Below are 21,505 nucleotides of genomic sequence, written 5' to 3'. Positions count from 1 at the left end.
GCCTCCGCGGCACCTGCAGCCGGTTCCGCGCCCTGCCCGCCGCCGCCGCCGACTCTCCTGCTCCTAGCGCCACGGACGCCGAGGACCTAGCGGCGGTGCGCTCTGGTGCCAAACCCAGCGACAGACGTCCGGACCCGCTGACTCCCGAGTCTCGCTCTTGCACCCTGCGTCCCCAAAGATGAATGTGAGGAGGGTGGAAAGCATCTCGGCTCAGCTGGAGGAGGCGAGCTCCACAGGCGGTAGGATGCAATAAGCATGCGAGCGGGCGCTCAGCTTCCACCTCCTTCCCCCACAAGCTGAGACGGGGCTGCCCTTTCCTTGGCTGGGGGCGGGGGACGCTTGTTGCCTTCGCTGCATGAGAGACAGCCACCCAGGCGGGACTGGGAAGGGGAGGTGGGAGCCGAGGGAATGGGGGTGCCAAGGAGACGGGGTGCATGCAACGATCCAGGTCGCGGAAGAAAAGATGTTTGAAGTGTGTTTGAAACTCGCCGGTGGCAGGGTCCCCTGCGATCCTGTGGGTACTTTTGCCTTCTCTGAAAATTTCCGAGGTTGTTTATGCTTTTGCCGGAGGTCTTCCTACCGCAAGCTTCCTTCCCCTAACACCTGGGGATAAATGAGCTGAAATAGTGTTGATCCTCTCCTTCCCACTTTTCCTTGAGGCTCCCAAACATTTCTTCATTAAAACTCTTATCTTCGTCCCCTGGTAATATACAAGCGTAATCTTGCCCATGTCAGATTCTTCCGCAGGAACGTCTGTCTTGTTTTATTGCTAGCTTCAGTTTAGTATGTTCAGAGAAAATGGTCCTCAGTGACACTTGGAAATAATTTATATACAGTACAGCCTTGGAAAGGTACTGGGCACGGTGCAAGGAGTTTGGCTTTCAGAGAAACGTGCTTTCTGCGAAAGCAGGCAAAGAAGCTGTTCTCTGAGTTTAGTGGGACCCATGGCATAATAGGGGACGATGCTCTCCCACAGAGTCTTGGGTTGCATTGATTTGTTTTGAGGTGGCTTTGATGTTTACAGAGTTTTTAGAGGAGCCATAAATAGGATGAAGGTGGTGTTAGGGAACCTGAGAGTGATGAGCAGCTGGACGTTTGTCAGATTATATAAGCTAAGGGGTCACACGTGGCTACATTGTAGTTTGGGTTAACGGGATGGAAAAACCTGGCCTTGAGGGCTGTAAAGTAGCGGGGGCGGGGGGGGGGAGGCCTTTATACATTCCTCCTTGTCAGTACTGGAGGAAATGGACTCGAGTCGCTACAACTACTAGTGTATCACTGGAATTAATGGACATAAGAAATGAACACCCTCTTTCTCTTTTCTTCCCTCTTTAAGATCATTGCAATCTGGAATACGCTTAGTCTTATTTGAGTAAGAAATTTTAAAGAGGAAAGTCTTGGTGTTTTGTAGGCTGGGAAAAAAAATAAGATTAGCATCACCTTTTAAACCCACAATTTTTATTTGTAATGGTGCTTAGTGCTGGTCTCACTTGTGGCAGTGGCTGCCGCTTGTCCAGAATCAAGAATATCTAAGCTACATCTTTTGGAGGGATGCTCACAATCTTTAAGATTGAAAATTTTCATAGTGGCATTTTGGGTGTAGAGGGCTGAGCAGTTTTGGGGTCACAAGATTACAGGGGTTTCTGACTTTGCTGTTCTTTATAATATGCATGGGGCAGAGAGCTCCCTGTACTATTGGGGACTCACGCCTGAACAAGACAATGCTAGGGACTCAAAGCTAGGGCTACTGCAGGGACAGGGACGCAGTCACTGGAGCTGGGTGGCTTGTGTTGTTTGCCTCCTCAGTGATAACAGCTTTTTGGCTGTACCTTGTCTTTAATCTGCCAGATGGGGATTGAATCAGCATGTCTAGTCTTTACAGTGCCAGAGGTGGCCAGAATCTCCACAAAGGAGAAACAAAGGTGAAATCACATCTGGGGAGTGTGATACAATTAAAATATTAATAAGAGAAAAAACATACCATCTCTAGAGTGAGCACGTGTTCATCATTTGGAGAATAGAAGGATCCTGATTCTATCTTAGTTTACCTGCAGCTGAAAGTAAGGAATTCTCTGGCTGGAATTGATTTGAAACTTGTTTCTTTTATTGTGTTCACAAAGTTTTTGGAGTTCATTTTCATATAATGTGAACACTGAAAAAATAGTTTAGAGCATCATTTTTATTATTATTATTGTTGTTTTAAAGTTAATACTAGAGATTGACTCCCGAAATATGTATTCTGTATTATTTTCACCAAACATACTTTGGTTATGAGTGCTCAGGTTTGTAGTCTTAGTTCACCTGGTAAAAGAAAGAATGATTATCATTGTAAAAGGCTTGAATTCTCTCTTTCGTTTTGTTTTAAATCAACCTCTTTCTCCTTCCCCAATAAATGGGACATGATGATTTTCCTTTGAACATAGAACTCTAGAATGGAGGATTACAAGTTGATTTAATTGGACTTAAACAAAAATGAACTGAAGGATTTGACTGAGAAATGTGTGAAGATGAGAAGAAATCAGGAATTGAATGTGTGTATGTGTGTATTTTAATCACCTGAGTTAGTGTCAGAATATTGAAAAATGGTTGGCTGAAAGGCAAAGAAGAAAACCCAATGAATCAAAAAGTAGAGGAGAAATGTCAGAAATGGTGGTAGCAGAGTTTAGTTATGTCTCCAAAACATTGCATTATAGCTAAGGGTTCATTCCTTGCTCTCTCTTCAACAAGGAAAAGCACTGAATAGGCTTAGGAGCACCACTCCTAAGTTACTGTAGTTGATACTGTTGGTGCTGCCAATACTGGAAATGGACACATTACAAAGAGTCTCTATGAGAGGAGGCTCCTTACTTATGGGACTGCTCAGACTTGCCCTGTCTCCCATCAACTTCTGTATGAAACCCAAGGCCTGTCCAGAATATAGTTTCCATTTCATTGTATTCTCCCATTATTTTGCTTCCCTGCTATAAAACCAAACAGAATGCTGCTACCAGTGGGGAGATAGAGGGAGATCATAATTTAGCCACATATTTATTTTTTATTTTTTTTTAATTTGTTCATTCTACTGTCAGCCATATATTTGAAAGAGAATCAGAAATAAGGTCAGAGGGAAAAAAAAACCTACAAAATTATTCATTGGTGTCCTTAATTTGTGCCTTCTAACTTAGGGCTGGCAGATGTTATGTGATGTAATCTACGACTAACAGTGTGGGGGGGAGATGTCCGTTTTGGTGGTGTGAGAAATCTCTCCAACTTTGAATTGTTTCTTGATAGATGCGCTGTGGCCTCCGCTTAAGTTTTGTGTTTATTAAGGTTAAAGCAAAATCAAATTACTAATTCCACAAGAGTAATATTGAAAAAATCTGTTTATTCTGAGCCCTGGAAAAGCTTTTCATTGTACAAGGCATTACTCTATTTTCTTTGTCATACGAATGTAAGGACATATTAAACAAATATGATGAAGTGTTAAAATTCAGTGATTACCCCCCCCCCCATTCCTTCCACTCTGCACTTTTTTCTGGTCAATGATTTTGTCCTCTTGCACAAAATAAGGCTGTAGATGTTTTAGAAATTAATGATCCATGCAATATAAAATACGTGTGCAATATTTTTGCAGATTTGTAGACCAGATAGTAGTCGATCTTTTTGAAGATATATTTCTTCTCTTCTTTTGTCCTTTCATTTGTTTTCCCTGTCATCAGTTTTTTTCCAAAATATGTAGATAATATTGCTTTTCAATATTTCATAGCAGAGTGTGCTTGTTTACTTAATAGTATCCCTCCTTAGGGGCTATTTCAAGCAGATTAAAGTGTGTGTGTGTGTGTGTGTGTGTGAGAGAGAGAGAGAGAGATACAACATGAATGACTGAGAGAAAAAAAGAGATGAAGGAGAAGAAAAGGTATGAGTGTCTTGTTTACCATTCTCAGAAATGTTTTCAGGTGATCTGAATGCACCTATTGCTACAAATCTATCCATCCCTAGGCGCAGAATTACCCAATTATTTTTCATTTACCTGTAAGTGCTGATGGCTTTTTGTCACATCCTCCTGAACTCATTGTGAGGCTTCATGCTGTCCACTAACATTCTTTGAGTGACTGTGAACTCCATGAGAGCTCAGCTATGAAGCTCTGGCCACCACTTTATTCCTAGTACCTAGTACAAGATCTGATTGGTACTGTTTGCTCACCAACAAATGTTGAATGAGTGTTGCGTCTTCTATGGCACTGAAGTATTCTACTTTCTCCCACTGCCCTCACATCTCCTTTTATGACTCCTATTATTTTTCTTTTGACCATTTTGTGCAACTTTCACAAGGTTGTTTTGATTATCTTCATATTCTATACTCTCCCTAATCTGTCTGTGTTTTAGTTTTTATCTTATAGATTTGGCCCATTGCTCTTCTCCAGTGCTGTACAGCCCATTATCTGCCCTGGTGGTCAGACCCATCAGCAAGTTTTACTAGCACCTTAGAGTCAGTGTATTAGAAAAGACCCCTGTCCTCTAAAAACAATATGTTGTCCAGATATTGTAAATTTGTCATCCCTTTTTGAGGCAGGCAGCTTTAAAAAGGCAGAAACATCATCTTCTCTAAGGTACTCAGACTGCTTCTCTCTTGGCTTTTATGTCTGCCTATTTCTTCATTTCACAGTCTATCACCCAAGGTTATGTTGTGTGCATGCTTTCCATGCCATGATGGTTGTATCTGATTTCGTTGACTGCCATTCTCCCCTCAAAACCAACCAAATTTACTAAAATCTAATTTGGGTCTTATCCTCCTGCACATAATCTTTTAATGCCTTCCTTTAGTTCTACTTTTAGAACTAAAACGTGATTGTTTTGGATTGATATTCAAGGCTTCCTCTTTATGATGACAGTATTTTATTCCAACATTATCCTCCATGAGTCTTCTAAGTCTGCACATTAGTCTAGCTAGGCTGGATTGTTTCCTAATCCCCGTGATATCTCTCTCCTATTTTACCCACTGCTTAGAATTAACTTCCTGTGCTAACAATGCCCTGTGCAAAACTTCAAACTATCCAGACCCATCTCAAATGTGGTGTCCTTCCATGCAGCTGTACTGATTTCTCACACCTCCCTCCCCAAAGAATTATTCTTTCAATTCACATAGGGGGTTCTCCTTTCATTTGGATCTGGATCTGAATAAGACAATTACCTAGGCACAGTTTTCTCATTTTATAGTTATTAATTGTAGCTCCTCATTGCCAAATATAATAAGCAAGTTATTCATTTTTATACCTAGTATGTTAGTACTAACATAATGCTTAAAGAAACTGGTAGGTGCTTACAGTATATTATTGAATTTAAATCGTATCATCCTATGACAGACCCATCAAAGATCCAGAATTATAGTTTACGTGATTGCTTCTTAAGCCATCTTTTAAGAATGATATTCCTTTTGATTTTCTGTCTTTTCCATTCAGTAAACCAAGTCTACAACTGTAGTAATGTGGCACCAACACACGTGTGTGTGCTGGCAATAAGAGTGTACACTGTTATTGAAGAAGGCCTCCACAGGCGCTTGGTACTTTCTGTCTATTTAGAGCTATAGTAGTGTTGGATATTGTCACTGTGACCCTCCCTCCTCCTCAATAACTTCTGTTTCAGTCACATCCAAGATCAGTCATCTAAGGGGCCCCCACCAAGTAGCTGCCACTTCTGTGCATCCCCCAAACAATACAGTGGCAGGAGCAGTGAAGTGCTCTCCCTGGATTGGGACTGTGCTCCTTCCCACTACTGTGAGGTCACTTCTCTGAGGATGGTCTTTCCTGACACTTCCCAGCCCAGTGTCTGAATATCTGCACTACCTTGTGTGTCATCCTTCCTGTCACTTCCTCATGACTCTTCCAGATGACAGATTCCCCCATTAGAGCAGAGGCTGGGGAACGGACTAGAAGGATTAAAACACCAGGACATCATTCAGTATATACACATCCCTCCCTTTTCTTTTCTGTCAGGCTTCAGGGTGAGCATTGGCTGTATTAGGAAGGAGCAGGAGGGAAGTGAAGACTGTGGCAAGGCTGAGAGGGGATCAAGTTTAGCCCCTGTCCTCTCACTGCTGTGGCTTTATCCCTCCTTCTTCCCCAAACTATCCCGGGGGGGGGGGGGCTGCTCTGCATACTTACATATGCACATCGCATTAGAAGGTCTGAACAAGGAGAGACTCAGTGTTCAAACATAACGATTCTCCACACACACTCTGATGACATAAACCATTTGAACGAGGATATAAATGTGGAATTTTCCATATTGTGCACTTGGCCTTCATGCCCATGTTGAGGGCCGATTTTTCTTCCTGGGTGAACGCAGCCAGTGTGGTTGAGTGGCTGGCTCACTGGAAACAGGTTGTCAATTTAAATACCCTTTGGGTATACTATTGGCTTTTGAGAAGGTTCTTTCCCCTACATAGTCCTCTCCAATTTTTTATTTACATAAAAATAAGTAGTTAGAACATTTTAGAGCCACAGTTTGCAATCTGGGGGGTACCTGGAATTTAGAGTGGCTCTGGGAAATGTCCCCTCTTGCATTCAGGCAGCAGCTGCTCATGAATAGTGAATAAAAAGTCTTGAGGGAATTAGGACTGGCATTTTTTATAGGTCTTTACTTTAAAAAGGTTTAGGAAGAAAAACAGACTTTCATCTCCAGATGTCAACACTTCTTAATATTTTGAAGGATCTTTTGAGTGAAGCAGTTTATTTAAGAAATGACATTATTACGAGCCAAATGGGAATCAAAATCAAATTTGATCTAGTAACTACTGTAGTCAAATGACTGCCCCCCCCTCCAAATCGTGCCTCCAATAGTACTGTCTGCCTGCTGTGCTGCAGATGCTAAAGTGTCCCCAAGAATATTTCCAAATTGGATTATTTTGTTTTTATTGTTTTATAAGAACAGATATGACGTTCAAAGTATCTCAATGAATTTCATAATATTGGGCAAATATAGCACATCTATATCTCAGAATGGATATTCTGTCAGGGGCTTTACTTTGGATTGTAATATTTTGTACTTCAATGTTTATTAGGAAAACTTGAAAATGATCTATTCCATACCTGTTATCCATGTTTTGTATATGGTAAGCACTCTAGAAACGTGTTCAATAAATAAATAAGGTTCTGGAGATGCTCATAGTCATTGTATATAGCCATTCAATCCTAGTGCAAACTGATATTCAGGTCTTTGTCTGGCATTTGTAGAGAATTTAGAAATTAGACCACAAACAACAAAGTCAGACTAACAAACAGTATTTTAAAAACAACCCTGTCAAATACAGTCCTGAGAACAAGTTTAATGTGGAGAGATGTTTAATTCAGAGAAATTTCAATTTGATGTACAGAAGTGAAAACAGGGAAAATAACCACTGAGGACACCATTGTTCTCTCTTTCGGTCTTCATCTATGCTTGGTGGTAATTCTGTCTTCTGGGAACTGAGAGGATCCTGTAATGCTGAAATGAGATTTATTCAGCAAATAGTTTCAAAGAAATTTCCTGATGTTAAGATGTATATCCTGCCTTCAAAGAGCTTCTTAGTTATTCGAAAGATTATTACTGAATTTAGTATTTATAATCCAGTAGTGGAGAAAATAATTGGTTAAATATGTATCTTTAAAAATATTCATCCCATAGTGGAGTTAAGGGTAGAGTAAGATGGATGTTCAAAAGCAAGCTTTCTTTCAGGTGATGTAAGTGCTGTCCATTCCTTTCCAGGTGGGTACACACTGATGTTGAACTTGACCCTTTTCTCTTTGGGGTCTTTCAGAATAAATCTATCAAAAATTCTGGGTTTAAAATTCTATACTTGTTCTATTGTTCAATTTCTTCGTGCCTTCTATCTATTTTTCCAATCATATATATTTTTGTTAACCAGTTAAAGACGTTATCTAAACAATTTAAAAGATTTTTAAAACCTCCTATATAATGCTGTGAGTATATGGAAAAATGCACTTTTTTTCCATAAAACAATGAGATTTGGAAGCTTGGGGAGTACAAAATGATACTTATGTGATAACTTTTGTTTAAATAAAGTGATAAAGGAATTCTCAACTCTTTTATTGCCAGTTTAAATAATGTTCCTGTAAAAGCAGAGGCATTTCAAATTAGTATAGGAATTTTTAAATTAGGTAGAATGTCACTCTAATTTTTAAATTTAATTTTATAGAATCATTTATTTTAAGGGTATTATGATAGCTTATTTAATACTGTAAGCACACATGGAAATCAAATTCTGTAAAACCTTCTCACATCTTTGCCAAGAATTCTTGAATCATTCTTTCCATATAATTTATTTCTACAAACCCTCTCTACATTGAACCTGAGTCTCTTCCTACGGCCATGTACAGTATTATTGCAATCTGTTAACTGTATTCTTTCCTCCATTGGTCCAGTTTCATCAAAATTTCCTGTTGAAGTGCTGATCTCTGAAAGAGTTGGTGCAGACTGAAATACAAGTTCATTCCCTTAGTTTCAAGGCTGTGGGAGGGAGATCTTGGAAAGCAAATAAAAAACAAGGAGAGTTCAGAACAGGCATGGACAAACATGGAAAAAGGGAGGTGGATAGCAGAATGTAGTACTACGTAGAGACATAGAATGAGGGGATTCTCGTGCTCTGGGGTTTATAAAATAAATCTCATTTTTAATGGGGACACAGCTTGGTAAGATCGTTTTTTAAAAGGACCACACATCTAAACCCTGAAGCTGGAAGGCAATAAATACTAGCACTTTTGATGTACTTTTAAGTACAGAATTTTTTGCTAATCCCCATAAGCCCTCATAGTTAAAGTTGTAGATGTAGCTTCCAAATGAAAATTAGTCTTTAAAAACGAATGCTTTCAACACAGTTTTTTATTTCTCAGAATAAACACTAACAATGAAAAATCTACAAACACTGCTCTGAGAAGACTGCACTGTAGAAATGAATTGTTAGAAACATCGCAGTTTTAAACATAGTTCCATTTATCCTGTGATCCTTGGGTGTGAGATTGTGGCTTTTCATAAATATCATTAGAATAGAATTTCAAATCACAGTGACAGTTATAACTTCAGCCTTAGGCAATTTGTGTTCTGATAGTCTTTGGAATATTTGGGAGGATGTTATTCAGTAAGCAATCATTCAAAACACATTTATCAATTACATACTATATGAGAGATACTGTGTTTAGCAAACATATAAAGAGGCAAGTGAGTTGTTTAGGATGTAGTAATTAAAGTTTTAAATCATATCTTCCTTCTCTACTCTAGAATTCCATTTCATATGCACTGTGTATTAATTAAACAGAGAATGATAGTTTACCTCATCTTCAAAGATGTGTTTAATACCTTCCTAGGACCCAGTTGTGTGCCCTTAATGAAGACAATCTTTAGCTGCAAGTCTGTGGATTTTGTGAAATAATAAGTCAGAAAAAACACTATTATTTATTGACATTGGTCTTATAGAATCATATATAAAAAAACAAACCTTATGTAGAAAAAATAGCAGTAACCACGGATTACATAATATTACTACTCCCCCATATCAGTAGGCACTTCTCCAAATGCGGGCCAGTTTATTCTTTCACAAAGCATATTCTGTTGCTAAGTTGGGCTCAAAGTAGAAGAGCACAGTGATGAAAAGTATCCTGTGGGACACCCCAAATACAATTAAAGAGAGACATGTGAGATGGGTATTTGGACATAAAAATCCCCATGATAGCACCATGCACAGAGCGCTTTTAAAATGGGTATCAGTCAGTCACATTATTCAGGCTGGACAGGGTTGAAGAAAATTCCCCAGACTGGATGGGACTGGTGGATGGGGATGAATTTTCTGGTGAAAGATGGCATGGGATGATGGATGTTTCTGACAGGGAGAGCCATGTTCTAAGCCTGGGCCAAGAGCACAAGCTGGTACAATCAGGGAACCCTGAGAAGTCCCGTCTGGTGCCGTGAAGGTGCGGAGCAGAAGGAAGATGCAAGCTGGAGGGCGTCTGGGAGCGAGGCTTGGTTCTGGGGAACTCCTGGTGAATTTCAGTCAAGAGCAGAGTGTGGCCTTCGCCAGCTGGGAACGTGACTGCAGCAAAGTGGCAAAAGGACAGAAAGGGGGTGGAGTGGCAGGCAGGGGGACCTGCTGTGGTAGTAAATGACAGGTAGGCTGTATTAAAGGACATAAGAAAGGCAGTGATCACCTGGTGGAGAACAAAGAGTACAATGAGATGAAAAGAGGGACAGACCAATGGGATGGATGAGTGATCAAATGATAGTTATTATAAGGGTGGAGGGGAAAGGAAGGTCCTGGAATTGCTGCTGGAGTTCCAGTGAGTGACATAAATCTACCAAGATGGGAAACACAGAAGGAGGGCTAGCTGAAAGAAAATGAAACTGATATTGGAACTAAAGACCTTAAGGCTTTCTGGGATACCAGAGTGGAAAAGATGTCCTGTTGGTACTCTGCTATATGGGTTGGAAAAAGGACTAAGAGTTGATTCTGCACAAGGTAGGGAGTCAGTTGAATTTCACAGAGTGACAGGATGAGAAGCATTAATTCTGCATAGCTGTGTAGGATGTATCATCGACAGTGATGTCTTTAGTAGTCTGTTGCATTAGTCTAGGCAAGATAAGGCAAAGGTTTGAACAAGGGTTAGGCAGAGGGAATAGGTAAGAGGGCTGGCTGGGAGGAGAAAGGGATGTTGGTGACTTGGGTACCTAGCGGTACCATGATGAAAAGCAAGGAACCCAGAAGGAAGAACATGTTTGGGAGGAAAAAATAATGTGTTCCTTTTTAGGAATATTGATTTAGAGGTGCTGGGAATATATCCAGGTCAATCTGTCCCTCAGGCAATTGTAAATGTAGAGTTCAAGTTTAATTCATTTCAGAGAAGCACACATTGGTTAAGCATCCCGCACTATGATGGCCATCAGGAATAGAGAGATGAATGAGGCACAGTTTTGCTCCTGACAAACCAGCCTCAAATAAACTGAGGACCTGGATTTGGGAATCAGTTGCAAAGAGATAATGATACTTAAAATTATTGTTGGTTAAGAGAATCTTGAGTTGGAACTGTGAGGAATAAGGGTGGGAGATGGATGTGAAACCAGAAAAACATTATAACTGGGGAAGAAATTGAAGAGATGGGTGTTACTGAGGTCAGTGCTCAGCACATAAAGGCTCATACTCTTTAGCTAATGGGGGAATAAAAGAGTTTCAAAAGTCCAGAGCTGGTTAATAGAGTGAACTGCTGCAGGACATTGATGAAAGACAGGAACAGTGTCTAAGGATAAGACTCTGAAGTCAGAACTAGGATTCAGACACCATGCCTGGCACTGCATGACCCTGGAAGCCACAAGACCTGTCTGTAGCTTAGTTTCTTTGTGTGCCTGGCTAATTCTTGCCCCCATACTCTGTTGGCTTACTTCCTCACTTCATTCAGGTCTTCATTAAATGTTACATATCTTATGGCATCATCCAACATGAAGACCCATTCTGCATCTCTGTTCTCTTGCTCTGCTTTCCTTTCCTTCATAGCTTTTCTGTATCTTTAAAGAAAAAATTCATATCTCTTTATACTACGCAACATTATATGTATACTATGTATATATATATATGCACATATGTATCTTAATTTACTTTATATATATATATATGTATACACACATACATATATAGATTTTCTGTGCTCTTCTCTGTTAAAATATAATAAAATGTATGTTGAGTGGTGAATCAATGAAGAGAATTCCTTTCACCGGGGTGAATGAGAAGTATCTGAACTGATATACATAGAGTGCTAACTAAGCACAGTACCTGACAAATAGTTAGCCTGATAAATGTGAGTGAGTAGTGGTCATTTCTATAATTATCTGACTTGAGAAAAAGTCTTTTGATAACAAGGATGGGAAATCAGGAGAGTGCAATATTGGGAACACTGGGTGCTATGGAGGGACTGAGATGAGGGGATGGGGCACCTGTTCTCTGGAAGGGATAAATCTGGGCCTGTAATGAAACAGGGAAGAGGGGGTCACCCCAGGATGATTTGCTAGGGAAAATCCCTTAGGGAAGCTGGGAGTTGAATGGCCAGTGGGGTTTAAAGAGTTTGTGAAGAAGCTTTTAGTGAAGTGGCATGCATGGATTTTGAGGGAGCAGCCACTTGGATGAAGTATAGAGTGTTTTGGGGAGGCTAAGGCATGAGATTGGGGAGCACTTAAGAAATATACATTTTAAGCAGTTAGGCAGGTATGCAGGATTTCTGGGAAAGATGATGGCATGTGAGAAGTGGTGCTAGGAAGAGTCTTCTTGTCTTGGTACAAAGGAGAGACTGAGAATGGGGAGTCATCAGGGGAAAGGTCATCAAAGTTGTTCAGGCCATAGGTATGAATAGTCACTTCTGGAAGGGTGCTCTTGGCAGATTCCTGGAGCACTACAAATGGTCTTTGTAATTGACTGGATGTGAATGTGGAGTGAAGTGGGAGATCCAGGAGTAGCAGGAAGATATGCTCATGGGGATCCTCCATCTCCAACATGGGAGACTGAGTAAAGATGTTTTCATATGGTGTTGGGAAGATACTGTCTCAAAGACAGAAGAAGAAAGAAAGAGCTTTTATTTTTGTATTTTTATTGTGTGTGTTTAGCTTCAAATGCATTAAATTCATATTATATTTGGGGGTTCTGGAAGGATATGCTGCTAAGAGGAACACCAAGGCACTTTTGAATATACTTTACAGTGATAACTAAATTGAGGTTCCAAGGGGTTCATTCAGCACATTTCTCAAAGTTGCATAGCTATTGATTGGGAGGGCAGGGATGTTACCCAAGGCAATATTAACAGGAGGCATTCTTCTGGCTCCAAGCCTGCCTTCTCTACTCTTACTCCTGCACTCTCATGCCTGGACATGGCAGGGCAGAAGCCCAGTGAAGGATGCTCTGGACTACATTGGTATTGTTCCGGAGGGTTAGGCTCAGCCTAGCAGTATTAGTACTTGTGCAGTTTGATGTATGGAGATAAAGCTGAAAAAGCTCCCTGGGGACTTCTATAGCATGCAGGATAAAGGTCCACATCTAATGCCCAATCTAAGTGATCTTACATGGGAAGAGGGAGTCTTGATACCCAGCTTGGAAAATTAGGGGAAAAAATCTTTAAAAATTAGTGCTTGAGGGGTTTAAGTGGGAATAAAATTAACCTGTAGGGCCTCCCTGAGCTTGAGCTGAAGATAAAAATGATCAGTGTGGACAAACCAGGGAGCCAGATTAGAGTTTGGGGCAGCCTGGGCACTGGGAGTACAGTGCGTAGGTGAGCTTGTGAAGGATGAATCTCATCCCACTCAAAGCCTTGTTTTTGATCTGGAGATTCTATTTACATAGCTGCCTTCGTTCCCCACCTGACCTTGCATCTGCATTGCCACCCAGCCTTTTTGGACACTGGTAACAGGCAATCTTGCTGAGATTAACCAACTGAGAATATATAACGTTACTATAAGCAATGAACTCCAGCCATCTTCTTTCCTGCCAGAATGTCATGCATTCTTTTAATACTTCTTCTTAATGAATGCAGTTTTAATTAATTGTTTGATGTCTGCCAACCCAGAGTAAAGAGACTGTGCACACTTTTAATACTCTCAGGGGCACTCCAATATTTGTTGACCAATGGGAAGTGACTTTAAATGTACTGATAAAAAATAGTCAAATATTGTTCTTACTATTATATAAGCCACACATTTCTGCTAGTATCCTATGCCATGAGCAAGAACTTAGGGAACTCAGAGCAACCTTTTTGTCTCTCTGGGCGTAAGGACACATTTCATTCAGCTTTACTCCAGTAAATAAACTCCACTTAAAAACCAAATACTGTTGGGTGCTTGGAGAATATCTTCTCTGTCCTCACAGATGTCTGGCAAGGAAGAAAGACTTTGAACAATATGTTGGGGGGGGGGAAATCTTAACAACGTGTTAGGGATCAGAACACAACCCTTAAAAGAAGTTCAAATTAGGTTGACTCTTGAATTACACTTAGATAGATAGGAACAAGGGTGGAGAACATACTTGAAGAACCACAGTAGGTAAGGAGAGAGACAGACAGACAGACAGTGACAGAAGATGACGAGGCATACAGGGTCCAGATGGTTGAGAGTTTGAGTTTTATTATGGATTTGGATTTTATCCTATAGGCAATGAGATGTGACTGGAGGTTTTTAAGCAGCAGAATGAGATAAACAAGTAGCCACATCTCTCATCTGGCCTTTGTCCCTGCACTTAGCAAAAAGCAGGAGGCAGTTATCCCAGTGGTCTGCAAACTGTGTACTGTGCCTTTGCACTCCTTGCATTTTGGGATCTGGAATCATCTCTGCAGACATCTGACTATGATATGTTGTTTAGAACTTACTCTGGTTTTCTGGTTTTCCTAAGTTATGTGATCATGCACCCCTCACTATAAAAATGTGGGACATCTAACTACATTTTTTAATAGATTTACTCATAATTATACATATATACTTTCAGAAATGTGCAACTGATAAGTAATGCTTAACTTCTTTGTTTTCTTAGATATTGATAGACATGATAAAAATAGGACTATTTTGTTCTGTACCAAGTGTACACACCCAGTGGTTAGCACATTAGGCTTAGGAGGACAGTAGTCAGGTTCACCCCATCCTTGTATCCTTATAATTAGACATGCTGTGACTTTATAGGTTAAACTCTGACCTATTAGTTTTGATCCCTGTCCAGAGACTATTACAGTGATATTAGTAACTTCTGTGCAGGCATTTCTCTTTATCTTTTATAAGGATAAGTAGAGAAGTGTAATGTGCTATACTTAAAGCATTGAGTGGCAGAGAACAATCAGCAATGCACAATTTATCAATAGGTAGCTTCCATATATACTTATGTGTTAAGTTACACAAACATTAAGCTTTAGAGAAGTGATGCAACCTTGCAATGCTGTCTATTTAATGTGCTTCAGACCGGTTGCAGCTGGCCCCAGGCCACTTGAGAACTTTCCTACATTGTTTGGACACTAATTTGTTCTGTTTTGCTTTTGAATACTCTTTATGCATTCTAAGTTTTCATGCATGATGCATGTATCAATTCCAGAGAAGCCTCAATCTCTGTCTACAAATACTTCAAGATTACATGCAGCATATATATATACACTGGTGCCTAACAGACTCTCCTAAGTGCCATATGGCTTAGGTTATTAGCACTAACATATGGAAATTTTCTTACTGAAGCTCAGAGAGCTCATCTGTTGTCATTTCTACTTCTTGGAGTGTAGCTCCATGGAGTGTAGCTCTGAAGACTGTTGATTTATGGAACCCTGAGTCAACATTGGCTATCAAACAGCAGTGTGCAGTGTCAGACTGCTCATGCAAAAGTTCCCACAAGCTTCTCTAGGAAGGGATAGTTTTCATCAAAAAGTTTGTACTTTAATTATTTAAAGCTGCTATAATAATTACATATTTGTTGCCTAGTGCAAGGAAGGGAAAGATGGGCTTTAGTTAGAGATGATGAACTACAGTATCATGCAGAAGTTACCACAGTAACATATAAGAGCACCTTGATTTCATAATGCCTTTCTGATTTAAGCAAACATCTTCAAATCTTGACTGATCACAATTCAGAGCTCTGGAATTAATGCTCCATGAATATAGAGTTTTTTTTTTTAATCATTCATTGTATATCCTATGAGCCTGAAAAACAAGACAGGATAGTACACTCACAAATATTTGTTGAATGAATAAATCAGCATAAAGATCTAGCTCCTGCTTACAGCAGAAAGAGAGAGAGAGAGAGAGAGAGAGAGAGAGAGAGAGAGAGAGAGAGAGAGAGAGAGAGATTTACAGGTATATGAACAACCTTAGCAAAGACTCAGAATTGTGTGAAAATTCAAGCCATTTCAGGTCCATGTGACCTGAATATTGACAGTGGGAAGATGTATCCACAGTCAAGACTGGAAGGATAGATAATAGTAGATTGTTTTAGACCCTTGCATTTATAGCCCAAGGATTTCAACTAAAATTTGTGTGGTATTGAATGGCATTAAGTTGGGAATAATAATTATTTACATTTAGATGGAAACAATTGCTGTTCAATAGAAGTCAAGGGGGCTAGTTGGGAAAATAGTGTAGACTACTTTCATGTGGAATGGGAGATTGGAATTAGAACAGCATGGTAGGTTGGGAAGACAGGGAGGTACTACTGATACAACAGCAGGTATAATCAGCAGGACAGTGAGTTTAGAATAAGAGGAAGGCAGGTGGGAGTAGAGGAGATGTCCATGTGACCAGATTCAATCTGCAGTGAGAATCCTTGAAGATACAACTGCTTGAAGTGTTTCAAGGTTAAGGTACTGGCAGAGAAGCCGGGGGCAGCTAGGTAGCAGTCAAAGTTGCCTACCTAGATCTTGGAAGGGGCTAGAAATACTGATTTAGAAACCAGTGGATCAGAGGTGAAGCCATCAGAGTAGAGGAGGTTGCTCCAGGAGGAAAGAGCTCCGCATGGACCATTAGAGGAGGCTGACTGAAATTAGGGAGAGGGCATGAGTGAGCCAGGAGCAGAGAGAGAGCATAGGTAGGTAAAAAGCAGTGCCAGCCAAGAGTAGTACTGTGGAGGCCAGGGGAGGGGAACTTTTCCAGTACTTGGTCAATTATCTTAAGTGCTTTGCACCGTTAAGTAAAATGAGAACTGAAAGGACTTGGCAGTTTGGAGGTTGAAGCAATCTAAGTGGGGCAGAGCCAGATCGCAGTGGGCTCCAGCATGAGTAGGAAAGGAAAGGGAGCGAATATAGATAACAGCTTCAAGAAGTATAGCTGGAAGGAATGGGGGACGATGGCGCAGTTCTCAAGGCAGTTAACAGTAGCAGATTTGTTTGTTAAAAAGCAGTATTTGAACACATTTCTAAGCTTTGGTCTTATTAGAGGAGTGACCAGGCAATAGAATCATCCTTGGGTATCACTGTTATACCTTGTATATGCCATATGGAGCACTTATTTTGCCACAGTGCAACTAATTGACTAAGTTTTAACTACTTATACAAACACAGAGAAGAGAGACTAATAAACACCTGGAGTTTCCCTATCCCGAATTGCTACTTAACAATTTTAACATAGTTGCTTCCAGCCTTATTTACATAAAAGAAATAAAATGTTAGCAGTAAAATCAACATCTGTATTGTCACCTTCACTATTGTTTTTCCTCTGTCCTCTCCCCTGCAGTTACAACCATTAGTATGAATTTGGTGTATATGCCTTCAGTTCACCTCCGTCTGTATGTGTGGGTGTTCATGAATACTGTAATGTATTTCACCTGTTTTCAAATTTATGCCAATGCTGTGTTTTAAGACGACTTTTGTATCAATATGTTTTTGAGGTCTAGCTGCATTGTTGGATATAGTTCATGTTTTTAGTGCTCAATATTATTTGTGCAGCAATTTTTTTCCCCCTTTCTAAGTGGTCTCCTCTGAGTCATTGAGTTATTCTGGGGTGGGGAGGTTTTGTTGTTTATTTTTGTGTCACAAGTGTCTAAAGACTTAATGACTAACTGTGTAAGTGGGCAGACACACAGGTCAGTGTTGGAAAGGAGTGTGGGGCACTCAGGCTCTTCCTCAAGACAGCAGAGAAGTTGGGTTTGGGGAGGACTTCCTTCTTGACAGTGTTTATATCCCATGCAATAGAAGGGAATGCTATTTTTGGAGTGGAAAAATAAAGGTTTGAGAAGTGTGTTATGAACTTATAAACCTTAGCTTAATTGGGAGGAGATTATGAACATTAGCTTAATTGGGAGGAGATTACCTGAAATAATTATTTCTCCAAGATCCGTGTACCAAGTTTCTCTTTATTTTGGGTTTCTGGATGATTAGAACTAGAAATACCTACTAGCCTCTGAAATATTGATTTGTTTGCCACAAACTTTTTTTTCCCTTAACACTGCTTCTTTTTCCTGAACACTGGGGGGAAATCATGGCTTACTATTTGATTACAGAGTATTTCATGATTTAAATCAGTCTTATGGTTTCTGGAAAACATTTATCTAGTTGTCACTTGGGCTTTTATTAAAGATATTTCTTTGCTGGTTGTGATGAATTGGGCAGTTTTATATAGTTTAATCTATTTTGTATGTTAATAATCCACCATGGCTTATATGCAAGACCATTTGTAAGTTTCACAGTCTGTGTATGTGTGTTATGAAGTTGTCTAGCAGTGCCCAAGGGCTCTGGAGGGTATTTCAGGGAATTAGGTCTTGTAGGCCAAGATGACTGTCTAATTTATCACTCATCCAAACTAGAGACTTGTTCTCTGCATCCAAAGGAAAAAGAAAACTTCAATATGGTTCAACTAATATATATTGAACGTCTAATCTGGACTAGGCACCCTTCCAGGTACTGAGTGGGCAAAGGGAAAAAGGATTCAAAAATGAAGATCATATTTTTGCTGTTTTCATTATACTTGCAACCTAATAGGCAGACTGCTTGTACAGGGCTTAATATGTATTTTGCCCCAAGAGGTGCTAAGCTGTGTGTTAGAGTGTCTGTGTGGAAATCCCCCGAATCCTTTCATCCACATCCTCAGGTCAGAAGGATCATCACTCCCAGATGTAGGAACTCAAAAAGGTTAAGTGGTTGACTCCAGGCCACACCACAGGAGCCTATACACTTAGGTGATGGATTCAAGCCCATGTTCACTCATGTGTGAAGCCTTCATCCTTTTACTTTTCAAATCTATCTATATAGGTAAATTTACATGAGTAATTTACATGAGTAATTATCATATGAATTAGAGAAAAGGTAATGAGAGTTTTAAACATGAAAATAAGCAAGTAAATTGGTTCTTTGTACTATAAATGCATTATCGTGAGTGGTGTTGGGATGCCCCTGTTCTGCACTGGGTGATGAACATTACTGAGACCAGGCCTATTTTTCAGGTGTCCATCAGCTTGCACTTTTGGTTTCCTCCTACTTTCCAGGCCTCCTCTGCTCTGTTCTGGTGATTTCTTTCAAACTCAGCTCTTTGAGAGCTGCTGAGTATTACTTCCAGAGAGTTTTAGGTGATGAAGTGGTATGTTCCCTTAGGAGATCTGTTGCTTTGGTGCTATAGGCAAAACAAGGGCCAAAGATGTTCACATCCTTTGTCTCTGAAACCTGTGACTATGTAACTGTGTATAGCTTAAGGCACTTTGTAGATGTGATTAAGTGATTAAGTTGAAGACCTTGATATGGGGAAATTATCTGGAATGATCAGGTGGGCCCAATTTCATTACGTGGGACTTTTCAGGCTAGACCCTTTTCTGCACTGTTCAGAAGAAGATGTCATTAGGAAAGAATGCTAGAGAGACATGAAACTGTTGGGAATTTGAGATGGAAGAAGGTGGCCATGGGCTAAGGAATGTAGGTGACCTTAGAACCTGGACAAGATAGAAGGGTTCTTTCCTAGGGCCTCCACAAAGGAACCTGCCCTTATGATACCTTGATTGTAGTCCAGTGTTAAACTTCTGACTTATCAAACTGTGAGATAATAAACATATGGTGGTTTTAGCCACTGAATTTGTGGTAATTAATTATAGCAGTAATGAACATACATGGTCCTATAGTTATCTAGTTATTTTGTTAATGTCCTACAATATTATAAATAACATACTTAGAGAAAAGATATGTGCTTTTATAAGAGAGATATGCTTTGTTTTAATGATAAATGTTTTTATAGTATTTCTCAGCATAGGCTCTCAGAAATAGTCATTAGACTTGTTTAAAGAGTGCATATTTGAAGTTCAATAAAGTGAGTTCAACCATGACCTTGAAGCTAAAGTTATAGACACACAGATTGATTTATTCTTCCTAAGTCTGACTTTCCTTGTTAAAGTAGTGCTTATTGAAAAATTTATGATGGGAAACTATAAAGCACTCATCTTGGTGACTGACACACAGAGACAGCTTAACAAATGCTCATGGTGATTATCAGGATGTTCTAAAGTAATGGGTTCTTCTCAATTACTTAACAAGAAAAACTACCTTATTTATTAGCATCTATAATTGTACTAAGTTGTGGTTTGTCTCATGTGAAACCTAAACCCTATTTCTAAGAAAAGGAGTTGGAATCTGTAGTAATGAGAGGTAGGGCTCAGGCTTTGGGTGAAACTGCTGAGGTCTGAGTGCTAAGTTCATCCTAGCTTATTTTGTGACTTCATTGTCCTTACCTGTAAAATGGGTTAAAACAATAATACTGGCATCCTAGGAGTATCATAAAAGTTAGAATTATGTGGGATAATGTATGTAAAGCTTTTATCCATAGCACTTACCCAGGAAGTATTGGCTTTATATATCTCAAAGAACTTTATGACTTCATATTCAATCAAAAGTAATAACTAATTTACATAAATATTTCTCAGGTTATACACTCATTAACTGATCATATACGATATGATTCCTTCAATAACCTAGAGCTGGGCAGTGGTAGTGTCCTTTTTAAAGATGAGGAAATTGAGAATTGGAGAATTGAAGTAATTTCCCAAGGTTACAATGAATGAAATGGGCACTTGAGTGCCCCATTATTATTTATTAATTTCATTTGTCTCTTGAGCACGACCCATGTCCTAGACACTATATCATTTGCTGGAGTGCAACAGTCACCAAAATAGATATATTCTCTCTTATCATGAGGAATTTAGAAATAGTGGGCCTCCAGATAATAAAACAGATTATATTGATGAATGAAACCAAAGAATGTTCGTGATTGTCTTTGGGGGCCTATGTCAGGGGAAGCCAAATATTTCTAGAGATCTTCCTGAAGAAGTAAATTTCAATGGAAGAAGTAAGAGTTGGCAAGCTATCCAGGATGGGGGAAGAGACTGGAAATTAAATGACACAGGACATCAGCTTGATGGAGTAACATGATGAGATTCTCATTAAGAAATTTAACCAGATGAAGGAGAGGCTAGATCATAGAGGAGTTATAGAGAAGGAAGGGAAGAGTGGTACCTTGGGGACCATACTGAAGAACTCTTCCCATTGTGAGTGTAGAGAAAATTTTGGTGGTGGACTGCTTTCTGCAGATGAGAGCAAAACTGACTTTTTGTTTGTTTCTAATCCAGGAGGCCTCATCCAAAGACCACAGGGATGAATTATATAGAAATTTATTAATGAATAGAAATGATCTGTCTTATCTATGAAAACAATTTTCGGCTATATAACTATTTAGAGGAATATTTTTTTCTTTATTTAATAATAAAAATCAACTTTTCTCTGATTTGTCTTCATACCAACTGATTTTCTTGACGTGTGACGTATAGACAACTGAGAGTGTTAGTTTAGCTGTAGAAGAATCTGCACAGCAGAGGTGGAAGCCCAGTCCTTGGTTTAACCTGTACCCCACTCTCTTGTGTTCCTATGGGATTGGATGCTTACTTGCAGGTGAAATGCCAGAATTTGGGGAGTTCTAGTGATACCAGTCTTATCCATGAGTATAAGTAGACAAGAAGTGGAAGGAAGAACTACGATATTAAAAAAGTTTCAACCTAGTTAGGAAGTCATTAAGACTC

General features: G+C 39.7%; 1 protein-coding gene across 2 annotated transcripts in view; it reads left to right on the top strand.

Moving 5' to 3' along the window:
- Positions 1-21,505, top strand: part of Kcnip4 (potassium voltage-gated channel interacting protein 4) — a 1,063,150-nt gene continuing 1,041,645 nt past the window's right edge. Inside the window, exon 1 of one of the 2 annotated variants that reach the window (XM_015481989.1) lies at positions 1-239. In XM_015481989.1, the coding sequence (XP_015337475.1) occupies positions 179-239 (61 nt within the window). In that variant the 5' untranslated portion in view covers positions 1-178. The remainder of the gene's footprint in view (positions 240-21,505) is intronic. The other variant, XM_015481998.2, reaches the window with a different exon arrangement.

This window comes from Marmota marmota, unplaced genomic scaffold, assembly GCF_001458135.2.
Source record: "Marmota marmota marmota unplaced genomic scaffold, marMar, whole genome shotgun sequence".
NCBI lineage: Eukaryota > Metazoa > Chordata > Mammalia > Rodentia > Sciuridae > Marmota > Marmota marmota.
Note: the sequence above shows the minus strand (reverse complement) of the source record. Positions and strands in the feature narration are given on the sequence as shown.